This window comes from Lissotriton helveticus, chromosome 12 (genome assembly GCF_964261635.1).
Source record: "Lissotriton helveticus chromosome 12, aLisHel1.1, whole genome shotgun sequence".
Taxonomy (NCBI): Eukaryota; Metazoa; Chordata; class Amphibia; order Caudata; family Salamandridae; genus Lissotriton; species Lissotriton helveticus.
In genome coordinates, this window is record NC_136073.1 from 149,874,582 (window position 1) to 149,900,571 (window position 25,990).

The window sequence follows — 25,990 nt, forward strand, 5'->3', positions numbered from 1 at the left end:
ACATTTCAAGAAAACTCAGGGAACAAAGACTGTACTCTATTGCCTCCTAACATCAAACCGGGAGGATACAACCATTATCCCATACCTCTTGTGGGCAATCTTCTATGCACATCAAAACCAGTTTATCTTGTGTAACGGTCTAATATTGGTAAAGATATATGCGGGCTATTACCTGAAGTATTTTCCGATAAATTTGGACTGTTGAAAGTTTCACTACACAAAATCAAGCTAAAGGTTCAGCCTAAACCGGTTGTCCACAAGGCCAGATCTGTTCCTTTACTTATAAGGGACTCACTCAAAAAAGAACTTGACAGATTGGAAGCCAACGGTGTGATAGAACGTATTGAGAGTTTTGAATGGTTGGCTCCCATAGTGGTAGCATCTAAGGAGGGAGTAAAGAACATTTGTTTATGTGTCGATCTCAGAGACCTGAATTCTAACATTTGGGTGGATAGAAATCCCCTCCCAAATTTCAGCGAGATGCTCAGTGTCATACAAGGGGCAAAGTTTTTCAGTGTTCTTGACCTCTCTTCCACTTACCACTAGGTAGCCCTCCATCTTGACTCCAAGTCCCTCACCTCTCTCATAACTCCGTTTGGGGCATATCAGTTTTCTAGGATGCCGTTCGGCCTAACATCAGCCATGGCAGTGTTTCAATGCATAATGCAACACATTCTTCAGTACTGTGCTTTCAGGACGACATCTTAATTTAGGGAGAATCAGAGGCAGAGCATAATAAGGTTCTAGCAGAAGTTCTAAACAAACTGAATACAGCTGGGTTCACTACACAAAAAGACAAATGCAAAATAGGTGTAGAATCTGTAGTTTATCTAGGTCACACCATATCAGGTGAAGGAATCAAACCTAAATCTAGTTTAGTGGATTCAGTCAAGCTAGCTCCTAGCACCTACAAATAAAGAAGAACTAAAATCTTTTCTGGGCCTGGTTGAGTACGTGTCCAAGTCTCACAGATTAAACAAGCCTTAGTAGAAGAAATCCATTTTAAGTATAATTGACCCTAATGCTAAAACCACCTTTACAACCAACGTCAGCATGAAAGGATTAGGAGCCTCATTTACACAAAATGTAAAAGGGCAAGAAAGTATGATAGCTTTTGCATCAAAAACTTTGAAAGAACCAGAATGCAATTATTCCACAATTGAAAAAGGGGCTCTCGCTTGCTATTGGGCGACAAACCATTGTAAATTCTTTCCATGGAGATTTCCATTGATCCTAAAAATGGATCACAAACCTTTGCTTCCTTTGTTATCAACTAAATGCATTGAAAAGACCACCGACATATCGCCAAATGGATTCTAGGCCTACAAGGGTATAACTACTCCATGAGTTATGTACCTGGCAATGAAAGCCTAGATGCAGGCTGTCTCTCCAGACTCCCCATCACTAATGAAAACTCACAGTTTTACCCCCCTGAAGAGACCATTCTTTCAGTTGACATCCCTGTCATTAGCAAAGATGAATGGGAAGAATACATGAAAAGTGACCCTTTACGCACAGATCTGAAGAACACTATCTGTAAAGGGTGGTCTAAGAGTGTTAAAGAGTTAAAAGAAAATCTCAAACACTTCTGGGTAGTGAAGGACGAGTTAAAAGTCCTAAATGATCAAATTTACAGAGGAAATAGGATTGTTCCTCCAGAAAAAAATGTATGTATGCATAATTGAGATAACTGACGAAGGCCATCCGGGCAGAAGCATGACTAAAAGCAAAATCAGGCAAGACTATTGGTTCACCAACATGGATTCCTTGGTAGAGAGGATTGTGAAAGACTTCCTGGCGTGTGGATCCAGTGACAAATTGAAAGTCATTTGCAAAGCTCCACTCATTCTTGTACCAATCCCCACTAAACCATGGGACAAACAGGTCTGGATATTATAGGACCATTAAACTTGCTCAACCGTTCTCAAAGATTCATGTTCATACTTATTGATTACCATTCTCACTGGATTTCCATAAAAATTGTCTCTACCATCACTACATCTCCATTAATTGAATTTCTTAAAGAAACTTTTTTCAAGAGGGTGCACCCAGCACATTGATCACCGACAATGGTGTTCAATTCACTTCTCCGATGAAATAAAACAATTTATGACCACATTATATATATCCTATCTCAAATCACCCCTCTACTGTCCTAAAGCAAATGGATTGGTAGAAAGAGCCAACAGGATGATAAAGGACGCTATTCAATTGTCCTTAGCATCTCGCAAACGTGTTGAAGAAGACATATGACAGATGCTATGGTCATACCACATCACGCCTAATGGTATTTCTGTTGTTTCACCATTTGTGTCCCTCAAAGGGAGAAATCCTGGTTCCAAACTCACGCCCAATTGGCTCAATGGGGGGTGTCATGTTTGGGTAGACAGGAATTCTGCTTTGGAAAATGTTTGGTGCCATAAACAAGATTACAAATTCAGATACAAACAGAAATGGGGTACCGTCAACGAGGACTGACAGTAAGGTCAATGGGTGGTCATAAAGAGGCCTAATGTTCTTCCAGCCAAAGTTTCCTCGTTTTCCAAACCTATGAGAATAAAAAAAGTCAATAATAACTCTGTTGTGTTAGAAGATGGAAGCACCTGGAGCATGGACAATGTGGCCCACCGTTCCAAGCTACACTCCTCGTTGTCTTCCAGTAAGGAAAGTCGAAACAAATCATCCTCCATTTCACAAGGTTCTAAAGAGTTCAGATTTTGCTGACTGCCAGCTTGGCAGGCGGTATACAAAATGTCAATCTTTTGTATTTTATGTGACAAATATTAATGTATTCTCCAAGGTGAATGTTTTACTATTACTATTGTTCTATCTTTAGTTTTACCTTATTCAAAGGGAGATGTGTTGTAATTAAGTGCTTATCCCTATTTCTGTCCCCCTTCCTTCACATGGTTTAGCCCTTCTTTCCTTCACCCATTGCTCCCTTCCCTTCTCCTCCCAGTGGTACATTCCTTCCAGTAGAACCTTGATGTGAGACTTGTGTGAGGCATTTATTTAACAATACTCCCTTTTTATTTGCCTTTGCCTTTGGCAACAATATGAAAAAAGCAAGGCCTTGGTTTGTTTATTGATTTCAATTATTGTTTTAATTTAAGAATAGTCAAATTCAAGAAACTCAATCAATCAATCAATCACAGCATTTCTAAAGCGCGCTACATACCTGTGAGGGTCTCAAGGCGCTGGGGGGGAGGGGGGCCACTACTGATCGAAGATCCAGGTCTTGAGAAGTCTTCTGAAGGCCAGCAGGTCCTGAGTCTGTTGTAGGCTGGTGGGGAGAGCCTTACAGGTCTTGGCGGTGAGGTAGGAGAAGGATCTGCCGCCAGCGGTGGCTTTCTGGATGCAGGGGACTGTGGCGAGGTTGGATGATCGGAGGTTTCGGGTGGGGGTGTGGAAGCTGAGATGGTTTTTGAGGTATGTAGGTCCGGTGTTGTGTAGCGCTTTGTGTGAGTGGATGAGGAGCTTGAAGGTGATCCTCTTGTTGACGGGGAGCCAGTGCAGGCCTCTCAGGTGGAGTGTGATGTGGCTGCGTCGGGGGATGTCGAGGATCAGTCGTGCTGAGGCGTTCTGGATTCGTTGTAGTCGTCTTAGGAGTAAGCATGGGCGTAAAATCCGTTCCGCTCGTGGATTTTGCGGATTTTTGGCAAAATCGCAATCCGCAACTCTCGCGAACTTGCCGAAAATTCGTAAATCCGTGCGAAGCGGATTTTTTGCTTGGTCGCACTTGCCAACTAGAATACTATACAATTTTGCGGGAGTAAACGCTTGCAAACATGTAGATGCGGCAGGCAGCGACAATCTCGCAATTGCGAGATTGCAAAATTTGCAATTTCACACAAGAAATCCACCAGCAGGCAGCATAAACCTTGAAAATTATGATTTTTATCAGAATAACTCCTCAGGTTGACATTTGCCTGCACTTTTTTTTGGCAAGGAGTCCATTTTTTGGGGGGGGGAGGAGGGAAGTGCCCCACAATCTCCAACTTCCTGTTCCTGTCCAGCAGGCTCCTCCCAGTGCTTTCTTCATGTGCTGGTCACTTTGATTTGGATCTTGACCTGGAAGGATTACTTTTTGTGGATGCTGCTGGATATTTGGAGTTTTGCAAAACTGAAAGCACTCAGCAGGTGCAAAAGTTCAATCTTATCATTAGTAACCATTCCCTGTAGTGCCTGGAAGGTTTACTTTTTGTGTATGCTGCTGGATATTTGGATTTTTGCAAAACGGAAAGCACTCAGCAGGTGCAAAAGTTCAATCTTATCATTAGTAACCATTCCCTGTAGTGCTTCCTGAGGGGCCCCTTCAGAGTTCAGTTGCCTACTTGCAACTATTCTATGACCCTGCTCTGACCCTCACAGCAGGCTCAGAGAATAGCTACAAGTATACAACAAAGGTCCTGTTAAAAAAATTATACTGCAACAGAAAGCAATTACAGATAAGGAAGCAGGTGCCAGCCTGGAAGTTCAAATTCAGTGACACATTATTGTATTGTATTGTAGCATACTTGTATAGCGCAGCCTGTCACCACCAAGGGCATCCTGGCGCTTTGACCCATGATCCAGCGGAAACAGTGGCTCAACCCATCCTGGGAAAAAGATGGTTTTTTTTTTAATCAGCCCCTAATTCATTCATGTCAGTTGAGGCAGGGCAGGTGTGCTTTTACCCCATAATCTACAGTGATGAACTAGAGGGTGGCATGGGTGAGCCAGAGGGTGGCATGGGTGAGCCAGAGGGAGGGTGGCAGTGGTGAAACAGAGGGTGGCAGTGGTGAAATAGAGGGTGCTGTGATGAACCAGACGTAGAAGCAACATGGTCGCGACCGTTGCTACCCGACAAGTAAGTTCGCGTTTGCGAACTGGTAAAAAACCCTTGCAAAATGGCAGAAACACTTGCGAACACAAAAAAAAGGAATCCGCAAAATTCGCGAGAGTTCGCGGATTGCGAATCTGTAAATACGCAATTTCGCGGATTGCCAATTCGCAAAATCCGCCCATGCTTACTTAGGAGCTTGGTTATTGTTTCTGAGTAGAGGGCGTTCCCGTAGTCCAGTCTGCTGGTGATGAGGGCATGGGTGACTCTTTTTATTGTGTCGGGAGGGATCCATTTGAAGATCCTGCGGAGCATTCTGAGGGTGTTGAAGAAGGACACGGAGACAGCGTTGACTTGCCAGGTCATGGAGAGGGTGGAGTCGAGGATGACCCCCAGGTTGCATGCGTGGTCTGTGGGTTCCAGGGCTCTGCCTAGCGATGTGGGCCACCAAGAGTCGTTCCAGGCTGATGGGGTGGGTCCAAGAATGAGGAACTCCGTCTTGTCTGAATTCAGCTTCAGTCTGCTGTCCTTCATCCAGTCGGCTACGGCCTTCATTCCTCTGTGGAGGTTGGCTTTGGCGGTCTTCGGTGAGGGATATGATCAGCTGGGTGTCGTCGGCGTAGGAGATGATGTTGAGGTTATGTTGTCATGTGACGTGGGCGAGCGGTGTCATGTAGATATTGAACAGCGTCGGGCTGAGGGAGGATCCCTGTGGGACGCCGCAAATTATCTCGGTGGTTTTCGAGAGGAAGGGAGGGAGGCGGACGCTCTGGGTTCTGCCAGAGAGGAAGGAAGTGGTTCAGGCCAGGGCCTTCTCTTGGATTCCGGCGTCATGGAGGCGAGCTGATAGGGTGTGGTGGCAGACTGTGTCGAAGGCTGATGATAGGTCCAGGAGGATGAGGGCGGCTGTTTCTCCCTTGTCCATCAGGATCCTGAAGTCAGTGGCAGCGATGAGGGCGGTCTCTGTGCTGTTGTTGCTGCGGAAACCGGATTGGGAGGGGACCAGGATGTTGTTGTCTTCGAGATAGCGGGTTAGCTGTTTGTTGACAATCTTCTCTGTCACTTTTGCCGGGAACGGGAGCAGGGAGATGGGCCGAAAGTTCTTGAGGTCCTTGGGGTCCGCCTTGAGCTTCTTCAGAAGGGCGTTGATCTCGGCGTGCTTCCAGCTTTCCAGGAAGGTTGCTGTCTCGAAGGAACTGTTGATTGTTTTCCGGAGGTGGGGCGCGGTGGTTTTGCTGGCTTTGTTGAAGACGTGGTGAGGTCAGGGGTCAGATGGGGATACGGAGTGGATGGAGTACATGGTTTTGATGGTGTCTTCGTCGATGACGTTGGACCAGGCGACTGGTGCGGGTGGTGGTCGCAGTGGTGGTGGACTCGGTGGTGGGTGTGTAGGAGTTGAAGCTGTCGTGGATGTCGGCCATCTTGCGGTGAAAGAAGGTGGCCAGGGAGTCGCACAGGTCTTGTGATGGTGGGATGGCGCTGGTGTTGGCGCTGGGGTTGGAGACTGCTTTCACGATGCTGAAGAGCTCTTTGGTGTTGTGTGCGTTGTTGTCTAGGCGGTCCTTGAAGGCGGTCCTTGAAGGCAGTCCATGAAGGCGGTCCTGATGAGTTGGTGGTGTCTGCGGGTGGCGTTCTTGTGGGCTGTGTGGTTGTCTGCTGTTCGGTCGTGGAGCCATTTCTTCTCCATCTTCCGACAGGTGCGCTTGAAAATCCAGAGGTCTTTGGTGAACCAGGCAGCTTTCTTGTTGGTGTGGTTGGTTGTGGAGGTCTTGAGAGGGGTGAGGGTGTTGGCGCAGTCGTTGATCCACTGTTTGAGGTTGGACGCGGCGGTGTCTGAGTCGGTGGGGTTGGCAGATGGTTTCAGGGCGAGGGTGATGGTCAGTTGGTCCTTGGTGACCTTGCCCCAGCAGCGGCTTGGCAGCTGTTGGGTGCGGTGGTGTGTGGTGGGTTTCCTGAAGGTGAAGTGGATGCAACTGTGGTCAGTCCAGTGGGGTTTGGTGGTGTGGTTGAAGGAGACGTGGGGGCTTGTGGAGAAGATGGGGTCCAGTGTGTGTCCAGCAGCGTGGGTGGGTGTCGTCATCAGCTGTTTGAGTTCTAGGTTGGCGAGGTTGTCGATCAGGGCGGTGGAGTTGGCGTCGTTGTTGTTCTCGAGGGGGAAGTTCACGTCCCCGAGGAGGATGTAGTCCTTGGAGGCGAGGGTGTGGGTGCTGACGAGGTCGGCGATGGTGTCGCTGAACTGTGTTCGTGGTCCGGAAGGTCTGTAGACGAGTGTTCCGCTGAGGCTGGTGTTGGGGTCGGTGTGGATCTGGAAGTGCATGTGCTCGGCAGTGGTGAGGGTGTCGTCGGTGTTGGTCGAGACTCTGAGGGTGTCCTTGTGGATGATGGCGATTCCCCCTCCCACTCCGTTGGTGCGGTCTCTGTGGGAGATCTTGTAGCCCTGTGGGATGGCTATGGTGATGTCTGGTGCCAAGGTGGCGCTCAGCCAGGTCTCCGTCAGGAAGGCGACGTCGGGGGCGGTAGAGTCTAGGAGGTCCCAGAGTTCGATGGCGTGTTTGCGAGCGGTGCGAGTGTTGAGGAGGATCCAGTGGAGGTGGTTGGGTTGTCTGGTTGGTGGTTTGTTGGGCTGGATGCTGGTGAATCAGCAGTTCCGGCAGGCGAAGGGCCCTTGGGTGCGCTTCGGGGTAGCCCGGTAGCAAGGGTGATCTCGTCCGGTGTTGAGTGCATGTAGGAAGCTGGAGTCGTAGTGGAGTCTGGCGTTGTGGGGGGCGCGGGGTCCAGGGGTTCTGATGCTGGGCGTGGTCCAGGTGCGGACGGGCTCAGATGGGCTTGTTTTGGCGCGCCTTCGGCGCGGCCGCTGCGTGGCTTCCATATGAGGGGACGAGGGAGGGAGGAGCAGCTGGGAGGTGGGAGCGGTTCGGCGAATGGGGAACCAGGGGGGGCGGGGCCGCAGGGGACGCAGCGGTGGGAGTAAGCGAGGGTGGGGGGTGTAACAGGAGGAAGAGGGCATGGAAACAACGAGCACACAGGCCAGGAAATACAATGGGCACAGAAGAGACCAACAACAACAGAATGGCAACAAAATTACAGTGGGAGAAAAAACAAGCAAGAAACGAACAACACTGCAGAACAATGCGGGGGACACGCGGTACGAACCGGGGGACAACGGGCACAGCGAGTGGTAGCGGCAGGGTTAGCGCCACACAGGAGGACCGTGTGGTGGCTAAGGGGGCAACCTACCTAGTTACAAATCTAAATCTAAATCTAAATAGAAACTTGTGCAGAAAAAATAATCCTGCTTTTTCTCTTGCTCTTCAGACTGACAAGTACCACATCCATGAAAAACAGGACCTGGGGGATATTATATTGATCCGCCTTCACAAGGAGCGCTTTTCCTTCTTCCCTGAGAACAGCTGGTTCTGCAACCAAGTCACTGTGGAATCTCCTGCAGGGAAGATCTACTACTTTCCATACTACCACTGGATCGAGGGATTCATCACCGTAGAGCTCCCTGAAGGAAGAGGTAGAACACTGTTTGAATTAGAACACTCTACCGAAAAGTTCATAATCCTCATGTTGTAACTTTTTCCTTTTTGAATGTTCTAGGGTATGGTACCTACTCATGGGGAATTGATATCCAGTTTTTTTATCAGCAAAAACATCACATCATAAACATACGTGGTTAAAGTATACAGACACAAAATGAATAACACATAAAATAAACATATGTGGTTAAAGTATACAGACACAAAATTAGTAACACATAAAAAAAAAATCATAAAGATACTTTGTCTAAAAGAAAATTTGGTCAACAATATGGAAATTATAGAAAAAAATCATGTTGAAAACAGATTATTCAAAAAGTATATGTAACAACAAAATTATACAATGGCCATTATTGCATACGTTTGTTCTCAACTTTGCTTGAACTATTTCTACATACAATCTGAGTCCTCTCTAAGATTTGAGCTGCAGCAAATTAATTTCATTCACTGTATTGCTGAGGAGCATTCTTTGTTTCTTTATGGAAAAGCAAAAATAAACCCTGCTTGAACACCTGCTGGGACAGCAAAAGACAAAACGGTGGTCAGTTCATGAGTCGATCTTTTAGAATTGTAGCTGTATGATAACAAAATAATACCAAATTAAAATTTGGCAGGATTCTCACATTCCTACCACGACCCTCCAAGGTTTTATAAAGTTGTTTCTTTTATTGAAGTCAGTACGGAAGTTCCTTTCCTTGGTGCCTGACTTCACAAGAAAGACCAGAGTGCATGCCTTAGTCTGGACTATGCCAACACTCCCTATTTGGGCCAGCTAACATATTTGTAATGCAGACTAAACAGAGTCCAGAATACGGCTGTCAGTCTTACCCTAAAAATACTGTCTTGACGCACCATTTCTTCATACCTGAAAGTCCTATATTTGATACCAATAATTAAAAGGATTAATTTAAAAGCTCCGGTTATCACCCACAGGACTTTTTTTATCAGAGGTGCCCTCTGAATCTGAGAATGGTGATGACTCAATATCTTACTAACAGAGCTTTGCGCTCACCCAGCCTCCTTCTACTGCGCATTCCAAAAGTTTTTTAAATCAGTAGAGGTGGACGCTCTTTCTCCATGTTAGTAGCTAGACTCTGGAACACGCTCACAGTTTCCCTTAAGAATAATTGCTAGCAAAGACCTTTTAAAAAAAAAGGATAAATACCAATTTTTTCAGCAAGTAACCTCTTTATGAGTTGTATCTTACCAAAGTGCCAGAACACCTCTTTGAGGGCAGCTGCGGTATTATATACTTTGTATTTCATTCATTCGTTCATTCATCCCGTGAAAGGGTTCTTGGCACCAGAATAATGGCCCTCACCTCAAGCTCGAGCCTCCTCATTTTGTTGGGATACCTCTCCTTGAGGTAGCTCAATTCTAGCACATAGTCTGCTAATGGGATGTCTCAAGACTAGATGTGCCTGCATTAAAGTATGTTTCATATTTCATAGTCCTAATTGAATTACTTGAATAATGTTGTACTAAACTATTGCAAAGCATTTGTTTGTTTTGATTGTAAGGATTTCAGAGCTGCACATAACTTCACTGGATCAGTAACCATTTCTGTTTTAAAATGTATTGTCGGAGAAACATGGTTGAATATCAGTAAATCTCAAGAAAGTAAATTACATAGGCTGTGACTAAATTAGTTTAAAAAGCCTCTAAGTTCAGCTCTGTGCAAGGTTCTGGAAACAGCCCTACGGCAATGGCTGCTTCCTGCTGTAGTAGAGAGGACGACACAGACCGACGACGCATGACCGGGTGACAAAGGCAAGTAAACTAGAGGCAGTTGTCAGAGAACTAAATAAAAGAAAGTCCCTCAGCAGAAAGCAACTCTAGTATTTTACTGACCTCTACTGGTCCTTTTCTATTAAGACAGTTAAAGAGAGGCAGTTGAACAGAAAAACAGTCCCTAAGCAGAAGCAGACAAGTCCTAGGGCTGATCTCCAGAGCTCACATAGTACATACACATATAAGTTTATACTAATATATAAGTATGTACTAAAGTATATACAAGAGGTCTTGAAAGCTCGACCTAAACAAGAATTTGCAATGCAATAGGTCTCACATTTACGCACGTTTGAGCAATTGACATTGCAAATAACAATGCCTTTTATTCTTGTTTTCGTTTTTGAAACATAAATAAAAGGCATTGTCATTTACAATGCCAATAGCTTTAACTCGTGTAAATGCGAGACATATTGCATGCTTGTTATTTCTAATTCTTGATGTACTGTGTCTCCTGTGGAGTTTAGTGGACGGATTGTGCAGTTTTAGCTTTTGTATTTGGAGCATAGCATTCCAGGCGTGCTTAAATCATGCACAAGGCCTCAATTCTTTCCTCAGCAGGAGCTGCAGGGGATGAGGCGGCCAGCCGCAGTCTAGGCCTCTTGCAGGACCAGCCCTGACCTTTAGCTGGCAGTTTGCAAGCTGAGATGTTCATGCACAAACCTGTGGTGTAATGCCAAGTGATGACCCTGAAGAATGTGATGAAGGGAGAGAAATACCCATGGCAGATGTACATTGGCCTTACTGTGGCCCCCCTGAAGGGTTGGCCTTCCCCACGCTCTTGGAGCAAACGTGTATGGTTAGAGTGAAACTTCAAGACCCAGAATGCACAGCGCCACTGGCTAAAGATGTAAAGCCTGGCCAAAGTTGTCCGTAAATGGCAGCTATAGGTTTGCTCAGCTGTTTTAGAAGGTTATCAGCCCCAAACCAACTTAAGGCCTCGAGTTGATTAAGTAGATGTTACGAGAAGATCACAGACGAACAGGAGGAGATGCGCACTTGGTCATTTAAGTGCCCAATGTGGGGCAAGGGTGACAAGCCCTCCCGACTGCCCCCATGACGGAACAGGTGCGCAGGTCACTCCAATATCCACCCCACCCCAGCCCCCTACAACCCGGAGATCTACAAAGGGGAGAGCCCTAACATCTCTAGTCCTGCAAAGTACAACCGCTTCACCCAAGATGATGCGAGCGACTCCTCAGAGATCAGATGTGGAGGAGGCTCGTGATAGCAATGAGATGGTCACCAGCCATGCTGACAGCCTGCTATCGGTTTGTGGTATCTAGACCCCCTCATCCCACATCTGCATCATCACACTTTATGGGCATAGCAAACGATCAACCATGGCCAAAACCTATGTTGAAGTGTTTTATTTTTACATAAGAAGTGTTGTCAGAACACCACATTATCCTTAAAAGAATTGCTTTGTTTGTAATCCGCAGTGACCTCTGTGAACAATAGAGTGCGTGGGGGGGGGGTGAAAAGGCAGACACTACGGGAGAGGGGAGGCACGGGAAGAAAATAGTGCTCACAATCTAAATCAAACATCCTGTACACCCCTCAAAGTAAAGGGGCCAGTGGCCATGGAAGGATACAAATTACGACATGGCCGTCATAAGAAGGGACTAACAAGCCTAAAACCAATCGAAAGGCAGCATTTAGGAATGACAAAAACACACACCAATGAAAAAGATGGGTGGAGAGTGAGTGGAGCTTTCACAGAGCTTCCCACGCCATACTGAATACTGAAAGCCTCGCAAAGCGAGCAGCGCATGCACGCTGCCGCTATAGGCTCGACCTAAAAATTACATGCTGTGCCAACTGCAGCCATCAAACGCACAGCAATGTCTGCAGTAAAAGGACATGTAACAGAAACTGCAGCTGCTTAACTAGAGGAAAGCGTACAGCACTGTGGCAGCACCAGCTGCAGTAAAAAAAACGCACAGACCGAAAACAGTAAATAGCGTAATTTATGACAGACGATGTGGTAAAAACAAAATGCGGTGCCATTTACAGCCAACATTGAAAGGTAAAGCATGCAGCGCCCCCGACAGCTGCATCTAAAGTAAACAAATTGTGCACCACTGAAAGGTAAAGCATGCAGCGCCCCCGACAGCTGCATCTAAAGTAAACAAATTGTGCACCACTTGCAGCTGCCATGTTAAAAGCAGACACAATTATAGTAAACAAATGTGGCACTATTGCAGCGGCGTTTATAGCAAAGCATGCATTGCCTCCAGCAGCTGCATCTAAAGAAAACAAATGCAACAGCTGCATCAAAAGTAAACAAATGCAGCAGCCTCATCGAAAGTAAACAATAGCGGAGACCAAAGGCAGCAACTGAGGAGGTAATGACACCATAAAAGACAAGGCAGAAAACCAGTAAGTTACTGCCACAATAATGCCACCCTAGGGGTCTCCATGGGCAAAGATATTCACAAGTCATAATTTTACTGAAAGAAAGTAAAACAAGAATGCGGTACCCCAAGCATTCACCGAAAACATACGGAAAGTGCTCCACAGTGTTAAGGTGACAAGTACGACACCCAATCAGCCAATGCAAAAATAACAATGATTCTGAAGCAAAAGCTTATCTTACAGAGATACAAGCTAAACCCAGGGACCTGAGCACACTGAAACATGAAAGAAGGTTGCCCCAGCAAACCTTCAAACTGCCCTCGTAGTGGAACAACAGGGCCCAAAAAAGGAACAGAAAGTGTTGAGCGGGGACAGTTTAGGTCTAGTCAAAATTTTGAGAGAAGTTAGAAAGGCACCCATGTCTTTTTGAGTCCTTAGCGGCCATATTTGAATGGTGATAATTGCAAACCTTTTAAACAAGAGATGTAGACAAACTCATTATTTAATCTAGTTGCTTGACAATACTCTATCAAGTAAAATTGTTAACGTACATGTGAGTGTTTTGTAAGGACATTATGTAATGCCTAACATCTGAAAAAAATTATCATAGCACTACAGTTATTTAAATCACTAAATGTTCGGTAAATTTTGTACAGATAAAACGACTGAGAATATCGACTGCCATGTGCCTTGTTGTAACGTACGTCGCTTGGGTTTAGAAACCGAGGCTGCACATGTTCTGTATGCTCAAACAGCTAGAGCTACTTGAAGTCAATAGAACCCAAAAGAGCTGGGCAAGGGACAAAAGGGCAAAGCAGCCTAGAGAAGCCTCGATGATTAAGACATGCTCACACGTAATATGACCTTTCCTTTCTTGTTTCTTTATTAAACTTAATTCAGCAAAACCGCATTTGAGATCACGGGTGAAAGGATTGACAGGTGGTTGATTAGACGAGTGACTAGATGGATGTATGGAAGGGTGAATGGATTAAATGAATGATTGAATGCATTTGCGAGTACACTGCTTTTAATTAAGGGTAACGAGGCTGTCACAAGCCATGCATTGGCAAATGCACAACTAACACATACAAATGAGGAACTTACCACTGATGGCTTAAGGCTGATGTTTTAATTTTAAAACAAGCTCCAGCCTTTGATACGGCTTTAGAACTAGAGTGAGTCCCTGCTTCGGACCCGTGACTACAGGTGAGTGCAGAACTGGGATCATGAGGTCTCCACTGAGACCAGCACAGCCTACTGAGCCTAGGGCACTCGGGCAGCGCTGTAGCTTCAAAGCAAGGGTGTAGATCATGTAGTGACAGCAGGGGTGCTGAGATGATTAAGAGAAGTTTCACCAAGAAAACATCGGAGACTGACTGATAAGCGAAACATAAGAGGTAAGTAGGCAATAGTATGCTTCAGACACTAGAATGGAGGAAAAATAAGTGGCAAGCACATAAATCAGTGAGAAGTAAGGCCGGGATGTAGATGCCTTTTAAGATTTATACTAGATAGAATCACTTTCACAAGCATAGCGCAAGCAATATGCAGGAGAAACCTAAAAAATTACTGCATGTCTGCCCATCTAAATTGGGTGGCGGACGTGTAGCTATTTCTCCGATGGCCCTTACTCCCAAGGGCCGTCGGAGAAGTTTGGCCACAGCAGAGAAACAGCAGTCTCCAACTGACAATACATTAGGCAGACAGACCATTTAGTTGGAGGGGAGGGAACTCCCCGTTCCCTTCCCACCAGCATATAAATCAGGCCCATATTCTGAACCAAGGTTTTGAGTGTTACAGAACCCAGGTGATATGCATTTACTATTTTATGGAGTGATTCTTAAAGTCCATGGAATGCCCAAATCAAAAGGAGCAGAACCTTTTAGATATCTCTTACTTTTGAGCAGAAGAACACTGCATAAAGTTCAGATCTCATCCAATGAAAAGTGGCTACTTGTCTAACTACATTAAAGCCACAGACACACAACAGGTGTATAAAATAATTACAATGTCAAGACTGGCATAAAAGACAGTCTGAAAAATAAACTATGACACAAGTGGAAATGCTATAGAATATTAAATATAGGGAAAAACTGTGCACTGTATTTACTGTGAATACAAAACTACTACCAGATATTCAGTAGGTGTCCCTAGGTTTGAAATGTAGATTTACAGACATAGAAAGAGCTGCAAATCAGAAGAAGACAGCTACTGTAAGCAATACAACTTGGATCTCATAGAAAATTAAACACACTTTCTTATCCACTCCACCAAAATTTCAGAAGGCACTACTTCAGGTGTTTTAAAATACAAACACACTTTGAAAACCTAACTGATGAAGACAGATGTGACCAGAGTAGAGCTTAATTTTATTTTCTATCACCCATGACGTAGAAGCAAAGGAGTAGGGACATTTCCCTTTCTCTTTCAGCTGCCAATAGTAGCTCTTTACAGTATTTCATTATTTCTTATGTTACTGATTAAAACTATATTGGAGGCAAGCAATGCAATAATTTGCTTGTATTTTAAAGGTAAATCTAATGCATAGTTGCATTCTTCAGTTTTTATAAACTTTTTTTTCCCCACAACTATTTGATATATGTTCCACATAAATATAACAATGATAAATGTCAAGCTCAAATCAAAATGACTAAAGGTATGTATATTGTAGTTTTATATCACATAGCTTGGCTACATTCGACATCTGTCATAAGGAATCTATGTCTTTTTCTATGTAGGAAATATTAATTTTCTACTTTTTCTTTGGTAATTCTTTGGTAATTCCCCAGATATTGGATTTCTCATCTGCTCTGACCCCTTATGGTATGTTTTGGGTTTAAACTGAAAGGAATTGTTTAGTTTGTATACCAAAAGTAATTTAGAATTAATACCTAACCCTTTAATAATAACATTTCCAACTAAGCAGTGAGTGAATGTTTACATCTATGAATGGCAGATGTTTTGCACACATCAGTATTTTACATTATTCCGTCAACGGCATCTCTTGCAAATGAATGATAGTTTATAGATATCCAGGATTGCATTACAACTCATGCATAGATTGATAGTGGTGATCCAGCTGTACTGTAATTAATGTTAAATCGTTTGTTAGGCTGTAGCTAGTGCCAAAGGTAAGATTTATTGGACACTAAGCATATAATAATTGTTAATTTTTCGTGTCTTTTACTACATTATATTTCAAACCCATCAAATTGTATGCATTGTTCTCAATCTCTTAAATATCAAGAAAACACTTTAACTCAATAGAAACACCCTAAGCAGTTATTATGCATTATGCCCTACAGCCAAGGCCATGAAGACAGAAACTAAAACAGAAGGTATTCAAGCACCCATGGGCATGGTAAAATTGACTACAGCTGTCTACTCACTCGTGTAATACTAAGACATCTTGTTTTTCTGTGGTTGTGAATAGTTGAGACATGGACGTTTCCCATGAAGAGCAAGTGAAACTAGATAATTCTTTGAATTACACTGGAAAATTAATTCTGAAATGTACATTCCAAAAATGTAATTGGAATTTACTTTTCTGAATCTTATAAATGTAAATGAGTGTCTGAGCAAAACAAATAGAATAGAAAGGCAGAAACCTTATGGGAAAAAACACTTTATGTGCAAATATGTGAAGTTCTTCACAAACAAGCCAAAAGACGGCTTAGTCAATTTTCAAAGTCGTCTGTAGTATTAAGTATTAAAAAGTTATTAAACAAACTACTTTGAGAATGTGGAAGATAATGGCTAGGTCTTTCTGTGACTAGTGAGTGGTTGAAGGTTGGCTGGTATAGGTCTAAAGTTGTACTGTCATTGAAGTAGGTGCCAAGCAAAAATAGTGTTACCCCCACCAGAGTTCTGCGGTGGGGAGGGGATGAACAAGAACTCTTGGCTAAGATTCATCCATACTCAAAACAGGACCATCCTCCTCCACATGGTTAGAGGAGTGAGTTTTCAGCCCTTCAGTTTATTGAGGTGAGTGGCAGTGCCATGTGACAAGCAAGTGGCATAAAGAGGTCTGGCCCACAATAAATAAACAAAAGCAGTGAAGCATACATTCTCTAAAGGGGAAAACCTCATGAATGTGCATATTCTTCTGCCATTATGAAAGAGCTTTATTACAACATGTCAATGTTCACTTTAGTATTCTTGGTTGCCCAGGGAATGGGTAGGTATTTGTATCATAGCTCATCTGTACCATCTTCATACTGGTAAGCCAAAAAGTAGCACCTTATGAGTTTCACTGACCTTCATAAAGAACTATGATTTGTCATGGGGAAAATGGTAGGTTAGCATCCAATCAGGTAGGAAGTGCCTGTATCAACATCTCCCGGTCTGGAGGGAGGTTCCTGAATTATAATTGATTGCGTTCAGATCTCAAAATAGGGATGATGGTGTTTCGCAGTCAGGGGACCTACACAGTCAGAGATGTGGCACAATGATAATGCTTCATTGATCATTGATGAATTAGAAGTATGGATGATGATAAGAGATTTGTGGCTGTGGAGTAGTGTGTGACGGCGTTATGCAGATATTCTGGGCATTTGCCCAGTTAGCTTCATGGGCTGTGTAGAGAACCTTCGATTTAATTAAGAATTCTGCTGGAAGCCGGTGAAGAACATTCAGGGAGGGCATGATGATGTCTTCCCATTTACTGAAGTTGATCCACAATCTGAATGCCTGTTTCTGTAGCCTGGCAATAGGGCTCTTAGAGTGTCTATCAAAGCTAATGTTGAAGTAGTTCAAACATCCTATGACAAGGGATCTTGTCAACTTCTTTCTATGGTCACTCTGGAGTACTTGAAGTGTGCGCAAACAAGACAGATACCCATGGCTGATACGTTGGTTTTGAATAGGAGGAGAGGAAAAGTCGGGGGAGGGGTAAGAGAAGGAAGAACACATTGTCAGTCAAAAGTGAATTCCGGTTCCACTTTCTGTCCTCTTTCTTGCACAGGTCTACAAAACTAAGCAGGAATACTTCATTGAAGGAAACTATATCACAACAGGGACTTGAAACATTTTAAAATGTGTTGTTTTTAAACCACATCCTTCTCTGCCTGGCACAGTTTAACTTCACTTGTATCAGTTATTATTTTCTTGCATCATGACGCTATTATGTGATATTTTCCTTTTATTCTATGAAAGATTTCACTGAACTTCAATGTTCTCTTTCTTGAGCAGCTACCCTGGTCTCTGAAAAAACTCTCAACCCCCTCCTCCTAAAGCAGAGAGAGAATGAGCTGAAACGGAGACGAGAGATCTACAAGTGAGTTATGTGAATCATATTGTACTAAAACCTCAGCAAGCCAGATACAAAAAACCTCCATCTTTACATTTTACAACTGCTATTTTTCTTCTTATAACTGTTTCACAATTACAGCACTATAAATGATACCAATGTACAAAGGAAAATCTAATAACATATGTAATTTACAAAGACAAATCTATTAACATCTGTGATTAACAATTTAACAAGTAGCTAAATATTAAATAACATTTAAGTGAAGTCAACAATGGCAATATGTGGTTTCCTTCATGGGTGATCTGATTCACTGTGTAACAAGAACTCAAGTCTGTTACCTTCCCTTTAGTGAGGGAGTCAGTGTTAGAACTGGGGTTTCTGATTGGGAGAGGATGCACCCTGTCCAAGCAGGAACTACCACTACAGTCAGGGTAAGCTAGATACACATTAAAAGATAACCTGTGCTTACCCTCTGGTAGCTTGGTACAGAACAGTCAACCTTATCTAAAGACACAATGTGTAAAGAATTTGTGAAACACACACACACACACGCCCACACACAGTAACACAATGAAAACACCACCAAAATACTCCACATAGGTTTAAAACAAGAGATAATAATTGTATGAGTAAAACAAGACGAAAAACAATAAAAATCCAATACGTTGAACCAGATTTATGAATTTTTAAAGAATAAGTCCCATGTAGTGCTTAGAAGCAAATAGCGCTTTGGGGTGAATCCAAAGTTTGGGTCGACAGGGATGGAGGGCAGGCTCGCTACAGGATTCACACAGGTCCTGTGAAAAAGTACCTTGGATGGAAGAAGCATCAAAGACTTGTTGCATGGGTTCCGATCCACGCACACAATGAAACATTCGTCAACAAACCCCTTCACGATACAAGAGATGCCTTGTCGTTCAACCATGCTGTCTGTCACCATTGTGCCACACAGTCCAACGAATCGATGTTGTCAATCTGCTCCTGCATCAGCATCGAAAGTCAATGTGTTGGTTCCAGTCGGCGGCAAGTTGTCTCTGCTTCGATTTTGATGATTCTGCACAGCAGAAGCTCACATTCAAGGTGTCAGGGCTGGATTGGCACTACTCGGCAGGACTTACAGATAGCAGAGTCCAGGTGTTGTTGCAAGGCTGAAGGAAGTCGTTGATGACCCTGAGACTTCAGAGCAGGGGGCAAGCCAGCAAGCCCGTAGAGTCATTCTGGGTTCAAATGAGATGGGTCTCATCCTTGCCCTCAACAGGGCAGAGTCCAGCAGGCAGTAAGTCAGCAGAGCAGAAAAATAGTTATTCCAGAGCAGCAAGCAGAGTTGCAATCCTTGTAGCAGAGCAGTCTTTTATCCCTATTTTTCACCCCATACCATTCTCAACATATCCTCTAACTGAACTCTCTGACTCATCTCAAACCTCTTACTAATATTTCCAATGCACCAGCCTATTTTTCACCCTATACATCTATCAATAGATCCCTTACCTCCACTCTCTCACTCATTCCAAACCCCATTCCATAACTAAGACCCCCAAAATAACCCTTTCAAGTCTCTTCCCTACTCCACCCCTCCTTGAATCATCTCATACCTCTTTTTACTATTTCGATCCATCAAAACAAGCCTTTCTAAACTCTCCCTTTGATTCTTCCTTCCACCTCCTTTGTAGTCATCACCCTCCACCTCCCTTTTACTCATCCCAAGCCTCCTCTTGCTGCTACATGCTCCAAAACAAACCACAAAAAAAGAAATTCGAAATCCTTCCTTCTATCCCTCCACTAACCTTTTCAACCCAAAAAACAGACCGACATGTCCACCTCTAAAATTAATTTCATATTTCACAATACTAATTCACCTCTAATCTTTTTTGGGTTCCGGAGTAGTGTGCTCAACAGCTTATCAGGGGTAGCTAGCACAATACAAATGCAAACCTTTTTACCTCTTCTAACATTTTGCTGTCCTTCTCGATCCAAATAACTGACTAACATATGCACCACTCAACGTACTTTCATATTTTCACTATACTAATTGCCCACTAATCCTTTATGGGTCCCAGAGTAGCATGCTTCTAACCAAAAAAACGTTGGACACCTCATCAGTGGCCGTAAACACTATATAAATGCAATTACAATACAATACATTACCGACAGAGGCCTTCACAGGTCCAGAAGTGTACTGTCTTTGTAGGGTCAGAGGCCACATACTTATACCCATTTGTGCCTTTGAAGTGGGGCTGACTTCAAAGCAGGCCCTTGAAGTGCACAGGTTCCCCTTTCTTCCCTGATCTGTCTTCAGAGTATCAGTATGGGTAATCAGCCCTTTGTGTGAGAAACAGGACACTGCCTATTCAGGTGTATGTGTCAGGTCCCCTGCCTCTTCCAACTCAGGGAGAGCTATCAGAATATAAAAGAATGCAGATGAGTTCTCTGTCACACCCACCCTTCCTCTGTTTGTGGCTGTCTAGAGGGAATGCACAAAGTGTAGGTGTTACCCACCCCAGACGTGTATTGGAGTCAGGCTGTATGGCACACAGAACAGTAGGAACAGAGAAATGTCCACTTTCTAAAAGTTCCTGTGGTGTATCTTGGACTCCCAATTCTATTTACCCAAATAGTGTGTTCCACCAGGGCATCTTTGCTTGTACATCTCAGCCTGTAATATGAGGCTTGACAAATGAATGGACTAACTGTGTGTACAAGATCAGCGTATTGCAAATGAGTTAACGCATGTCACCAAAGTGCATTTCATCGGGAACCGGCAAGCATCTGTTACCCTTTTTATAATGCCAAAGTACTCTGGGACACCTGTGAGACTCACCTGGCGCAAGCATATAAATCAGACTCTGGTAAATTTTATCCAATGGTCATTCATTGATTTAACAGTCTTTCACACTAACGCAAGTTAGACAGATGTACTTTTCTAGGGTGGTGGGGCAGTTCAAAAGCACGATGCAGATAAAAAATGTATTTCATATATTGTCTGTATCTTACGCAATGTATAAATATATTACACACATGCTTTCCAGTTTTGACTTGGAATCAGGTTGGGTTTCAAGGTGATTAGAAGATTGATTACAAGATTACAAGTGAAGACACATGGAAAATATTGTGACAGGTACATATCCATCAGGCCTAGACACTCTGCCCAACTCACAGATTCATATCACTTACACCCGAGATACACTGCTCGCCCGGAACCCTATGAAACATCCCCAGTGCAAATACATCCTCAAGGAAGACACTCCCTATGTAGGCTGTAGCCTTTGTAACACACCCGTGGTAACGGATGAACACCAAGGACTCCGCCTTGGCCTCCTGAATTGCAGATCCTTAGTAAAACATGCCCACGAAACTAACATTCTCGTCCAGGACTTAATGCTAGACGTTCTGTTTCTGACTGAAACATGGCTGACCCCGCACAGTGACTTTGACATGGTCAATGCAACACCCCCCGGTTACCAAATTTGCAGCCTTAACAGACCGATCGGGAGAGGTGGTGGCCTAGCCATACTCCACAAAAACCATCTTAAGTGCAGAATGGAATGTGGAACTATCAAAGACTGTGAAAATTGTAATTTCACTATTCAGATCTCTCCATCAATCTCTCTCTCGGGAGTTTTAGTGTACCGCCCGCCTGGCTCACTGGGAGAATTCACCAGCACCCTGATGGATCACATCTCACTAAAAACTATTTCAGTCTCTAACTTCCTCCTCCTAGGGGACTTCAACCTGCACTTTCTGGACCCAGCGGACAATGCCGCAGCTAATTTACTTGCTGATCTCACTACAGCCGATCTCCATCTCCAAAATACTAAAGCCACCCATGAGAAAGGCCAACTCTTGGATCCAATTTTCACCAACATTAAGAACCTAAACACCCAGGATCCAACCCCTTTGCCCTGGACAGACCATATGCTGATCCCTATGCACTGGTCACTCAAAACCACCACTGCTCTTAAACAGAAAACAAGGATACGTACTAGACGGTGGTATAAGCTAGTACCGGAGGAATGGGAAGCTAAATTACGTGAAACCACTGGCCCTCTGTCCACGGACCCCAACTCCGCCGACAGAGAATTCAATGATTGGCTAGCCCACCCCCTAGACAGTCTTATTCCTCTAACCAGCACTTTAAAACACGTTAAAAGAATTAATCCCGCTCCCTGGTACACACCCGCCCTCAACGCCCTTAAGAAGGAGTGCAAAAAGTCAGAACGCTCTTGGAGGAAAAACAAGTCGACATCAGGAAAAAACGCGTATCAATCCTCCATGAAAGCATACAAACGAGCCCTCCACGTCGCAAAAGGTGCCTTTTACGAGGAAAAAATAAAAAGTTCCTCCTGTTCAGCCAAGGAGACCTTCTCCATCCTCAAAGAGCTCCTCCATGTCCCTGATCCCCCACAGAAACCCATGGACCTCAAAGCAGCGGAGGAAAAATGCGTCAATCTGGCCACCTTCTTTGACGATAAAATTAAAAAAATCCTCATCTCCCTTCCTGCCGCTAATCCTGACATCAGAATGAGAGCTAAAGAGTCGTCATCCCCACCCAATGAGCCACATCTAGCCTCATTCGGCCCAGTTACAGAAGAGGAAGTGATGGCCACACTCATTTCCACTAAGAGCGGAGCCCCCAGCGACCCAGTTCCCATACGGTTCATCAAAACCATCCCTCAGACCATAGTCCCTCAATTGACGGCCCTCATTAACATATCGCTGGCACTAGGAGAAGTCCCTTCAAACTAGAAGGAGGCCGTCGTTAAAGGGCTTCTCAAAAAACCATCGCTAGATCCTGCAGACCTATCCAACTACAGACCTATCTCACTCCTCCCCTGGATAGGCAAGGTCGCGGAGAAACTAGCAAATAAAAAATTGTCACACTTCCTGGAGTCAAACCATCTCCTCAATGACTCACAGACGGGCTTTAGACCAGGTCAGGGTACGGACACCGCCCTCCTAGCAGCCGTAGAAAAGACCAGGGAAATTATCGACACAGGAGGATCAGTGGCAGTGGTCCTCCTGGACCTGAGTGCGGCCTTTGACACGGTCAGTCACCAGGTCCTAATCCATCGTCTTGATAACATCGGGGTGAAAGACAAGGCGCTAAAATGGCTCTCGTCCTTTCTCTCCCGACGTTCCTTCCAAGTATGGGAAGGTGAAAGCCGCTCCCCCTCCATTCCCCTCCAGTGTGGTGTGCCACAGGGCTCATCCCTGAGCCCCACGTTGTTCAACGTGTACATGGCCCCACTGGAGGAACTGGTGTCACCCTTTGGAATCTCTATAGTTAGCTATGCCGACGACACACAGCTGGTGGTAACGCTCTCCCACCCCAAGCTAGAGCCCTCCAACCTCCACGACTGCCTATCGAATGTACATCAGTGGATGAGCGACTCTGCCTTGAAATTAAACGGCTCCAAAACAGAGATCCTGCTACTAGGACATAACGCCACGAACCTTCCCCCTAACATCTGGCCCGCCTGCATGGGTGAACCCCCCACCCCTAAGACAGAGGTCAAGAGTCTTGGAGTATGGCTGGAGACTGATCTCACCTTCAGGACACAGGCAAGAAAGACTGCCGGCATTTGCTACGGACTACTGAGATCTTGCAGGAAGGTACTCCCTCTACTGCCTTTTCAATCGCGTCTCCTGCTGATCCAAGGCCTAATTTTATCCAGGCTGGATTACAGCAACGCCATTTACCTAGGGTCTCCAGAATCCACTCTCCAAACTCTTCAAAAAGCCCAAAATGCCGCAGCCCGACTCCTAACGAACACCCCGGCTAGAACATCTGCCAAGCCCGCACTGAGGACGCTGCACTGGCTCCCCATTAGGGAAAGAGTAACTTTCAAGGCCCTCTGTCTGGCCCACAAGGTGCTGCACAAAACTGGCCCCCCAATCCTTGGGAATTGGATTACACCTTACAGACCCACGAGAGCGCTCCGTTCCGAACATGGAAACTTCATCACGATCCCCAAGGTGAAGAAAGCCCGGATAGGTGGCCGTCGTTTTTCGGTCAATACGGGAAAAAAATGGAACACACTCCCCCTGAACCTCAGAACAGAACCAAACCTCCTACGGTTCAGGAAGTCCCTCAAAACCCTACTCTTCCCCTGAGCCATTTTGCACTCTCGACTATCTACCCTTGGTGAGGAAGAGGTTCAGCGCTGGGATACCCTTTGGGTGACTACGCGCTTTAGAAATCCTTTAAATAAATAAATAAATAAATAATAAATAGGTAATTTGGGTTTGTGCCCAGATTTATTTGAAACACCAGATAGAATTTGTAAGGAAGATGTGAAGTGGGTCAAGAATAATTTTATGAATTTATTGCTGATGGAACGGGAGGATCAGGAGATGAAGAAGCCCCTAGTTAGGGCTCATGTTTTAACTAAATCTACCCTGCTTATTGAACCCTATCTAAAATTGGTGAATCGGGCCTTCCATCGCTGGTTATTGATCAGGTTCCATTTTAATTTGATCCACCTGACTTTGGGTGAATTCCGTGTGTGGTCTAAACCAGAAGATACAGCCCCCTGTCAATGTGACAATTATTCCGTACAAAACACTATGCACTTTATGATGTTCTGTGACCTTTTTAACCGCATGCGTGCGGCCGTTTTTCCCGCTGTGTGCTGCATTTTTAAAATTACCGCGATTCATGACGAGCTCAGCTCGTCATCAGCACACGGCTGGTAACGCTGATGACGAGCTGAGCTCGTCATCAGCATGGAAGGGGTTAATGAAATTCAAAGGAAGTTTTTAATCCCTATATTGAGTGGCAAGGTCTTTTTGCAAGTTAGACCTGTCTTGCTCTATCTTCAAATGTTGAGTAGCCCCATGGACATGTTTGCCATTTCTAGTTTTCTTGTAGCTGCTGTTCGTATAAAAAAAAAGAAGTGCCATATTAACAATATTGTAAATATTCGGTCTATCTCGTATGATTTTTATTGTTTTTACCTATATAGGTTATTTTATGGTCATGAAATAATGTACACTGATTTCATGAAAATGTTTTAAAATATTGATTAGTTTAATTCTGTTCAAATCTTGAGTGTATTTTTATGATTTTAATTAATCGAAGAAAGTGGATTGTCTGTCTGTCTGTCTGCCTAGACAGATGTACTTTTTAGGGTGATGGGGCAGTTCGAAATCATGAAGCAGATAAAAAAATGTATTTCATATATTGGCTGTATCTTACGCAATGTACAAATATATTACACACATGCTTTGCAGTTTTGACTCAGAATCAGGTTGGGTCTCAAGGTAATTACAAGATTGTTTACAAGATTAAAAGAGAAGACACATGCAAAAAAATTGTGACATGTACATATCCATCATAGGTAATTGGGTTCCATAGGTATCAGTGATATAGCTAAGAGCAGCATGTAATTTAGCCTCCACCAACAGTCTCCCTGCCCCCAAGTTATAAGCCCCCTGCACTGTATGTTTGCCCACTCGTTACAAAATAAATTAGGAAATATGTTAGGCTGGCTCTTGTCCTACCAAAATGTTACCAATGTGCCTGACTAAGGCATTGTCTACACTAGTATAAGGTCTGTCTTTGTAGCTATCCCCAACAGGGTAAGGGAAGTATATTCTCACTGTGACTCATGTGTACTCACCTCTTTGTCTGAAAACATGCTCTGTTTTAATTTTCTTTTTGGTGCATGTTAACCTATTTATCAGCTGGAATCAACAATGCTTTAGTCAGGCACATTAGTAACATTGGTATCATATATTATGAAAATAGATGTTGGTGCGTTTTCACTGTAAAGACATGTTATGTTATGTTATGTTAATTTGATTTATTAGGCACACAAATGCTCCAGCAAAGGAGCGTCCCGGCGCCCGCCAGGTAGCAACACAACACAACAAGGCAAGGGAAAAAGAACAAGGGGCTAAGGAAACAGAAAAGTTTTTACAGCCCGCCGGAAGGAGAACAGGTCCCCGAGTGCACGAATCTCAAAGGGAAGGGGGTTCCATAGCGCGGCTGCACGCACTTGAAAGGAATGGCCGCCGGCCCGGCATCGCTTAAACCGGGGAACTACCGCAAGCTGTACGTCAGAAGATCTTAGAACACGGCCAGGGATATAACGGGACAAGAGATTGGCAAGAATCAAGGCAGGGGATCCCTTGATAATTTTGTAGGCAAGGCAGAGGGCCTTAAATTGAATCCTACGAGCGATCGGAAGCCAATGCAGCGTACGCAAGGTGTTGGTAGTAGAGCAAAAT

The 25,990-nt window shown here is 44.3% G+C and overlaps 1 protein-coding gene across 1 annotated transcript in view; it reads left to right on the forward strand.

Moving 5' to 3' along the window:
* Nucleotides 1-25,990, forward strand: part of LOC144798259 (hydroperoxide isomerase ALOXE3-like) — a 272,626-nt gene that overhangs the window by 70,583 nt on the left and 176,053 nt on the right. The window contains exons 2-3 of the mRNA XM_078669021.1: nucleotides 8,138-8,342; nucleotides 17,701-17,785. Of these exons, the coding sequence (XP_078525147.1) occupies nucleotides 8,138-8,342; nucleotides 17,701-17,785 (290 nt within the window). The remainder of the gene's footprint in view (nucleotides 1-8,137; nucleotides 8,343-17,700; nucleotides 17,786-25,990) is intronic.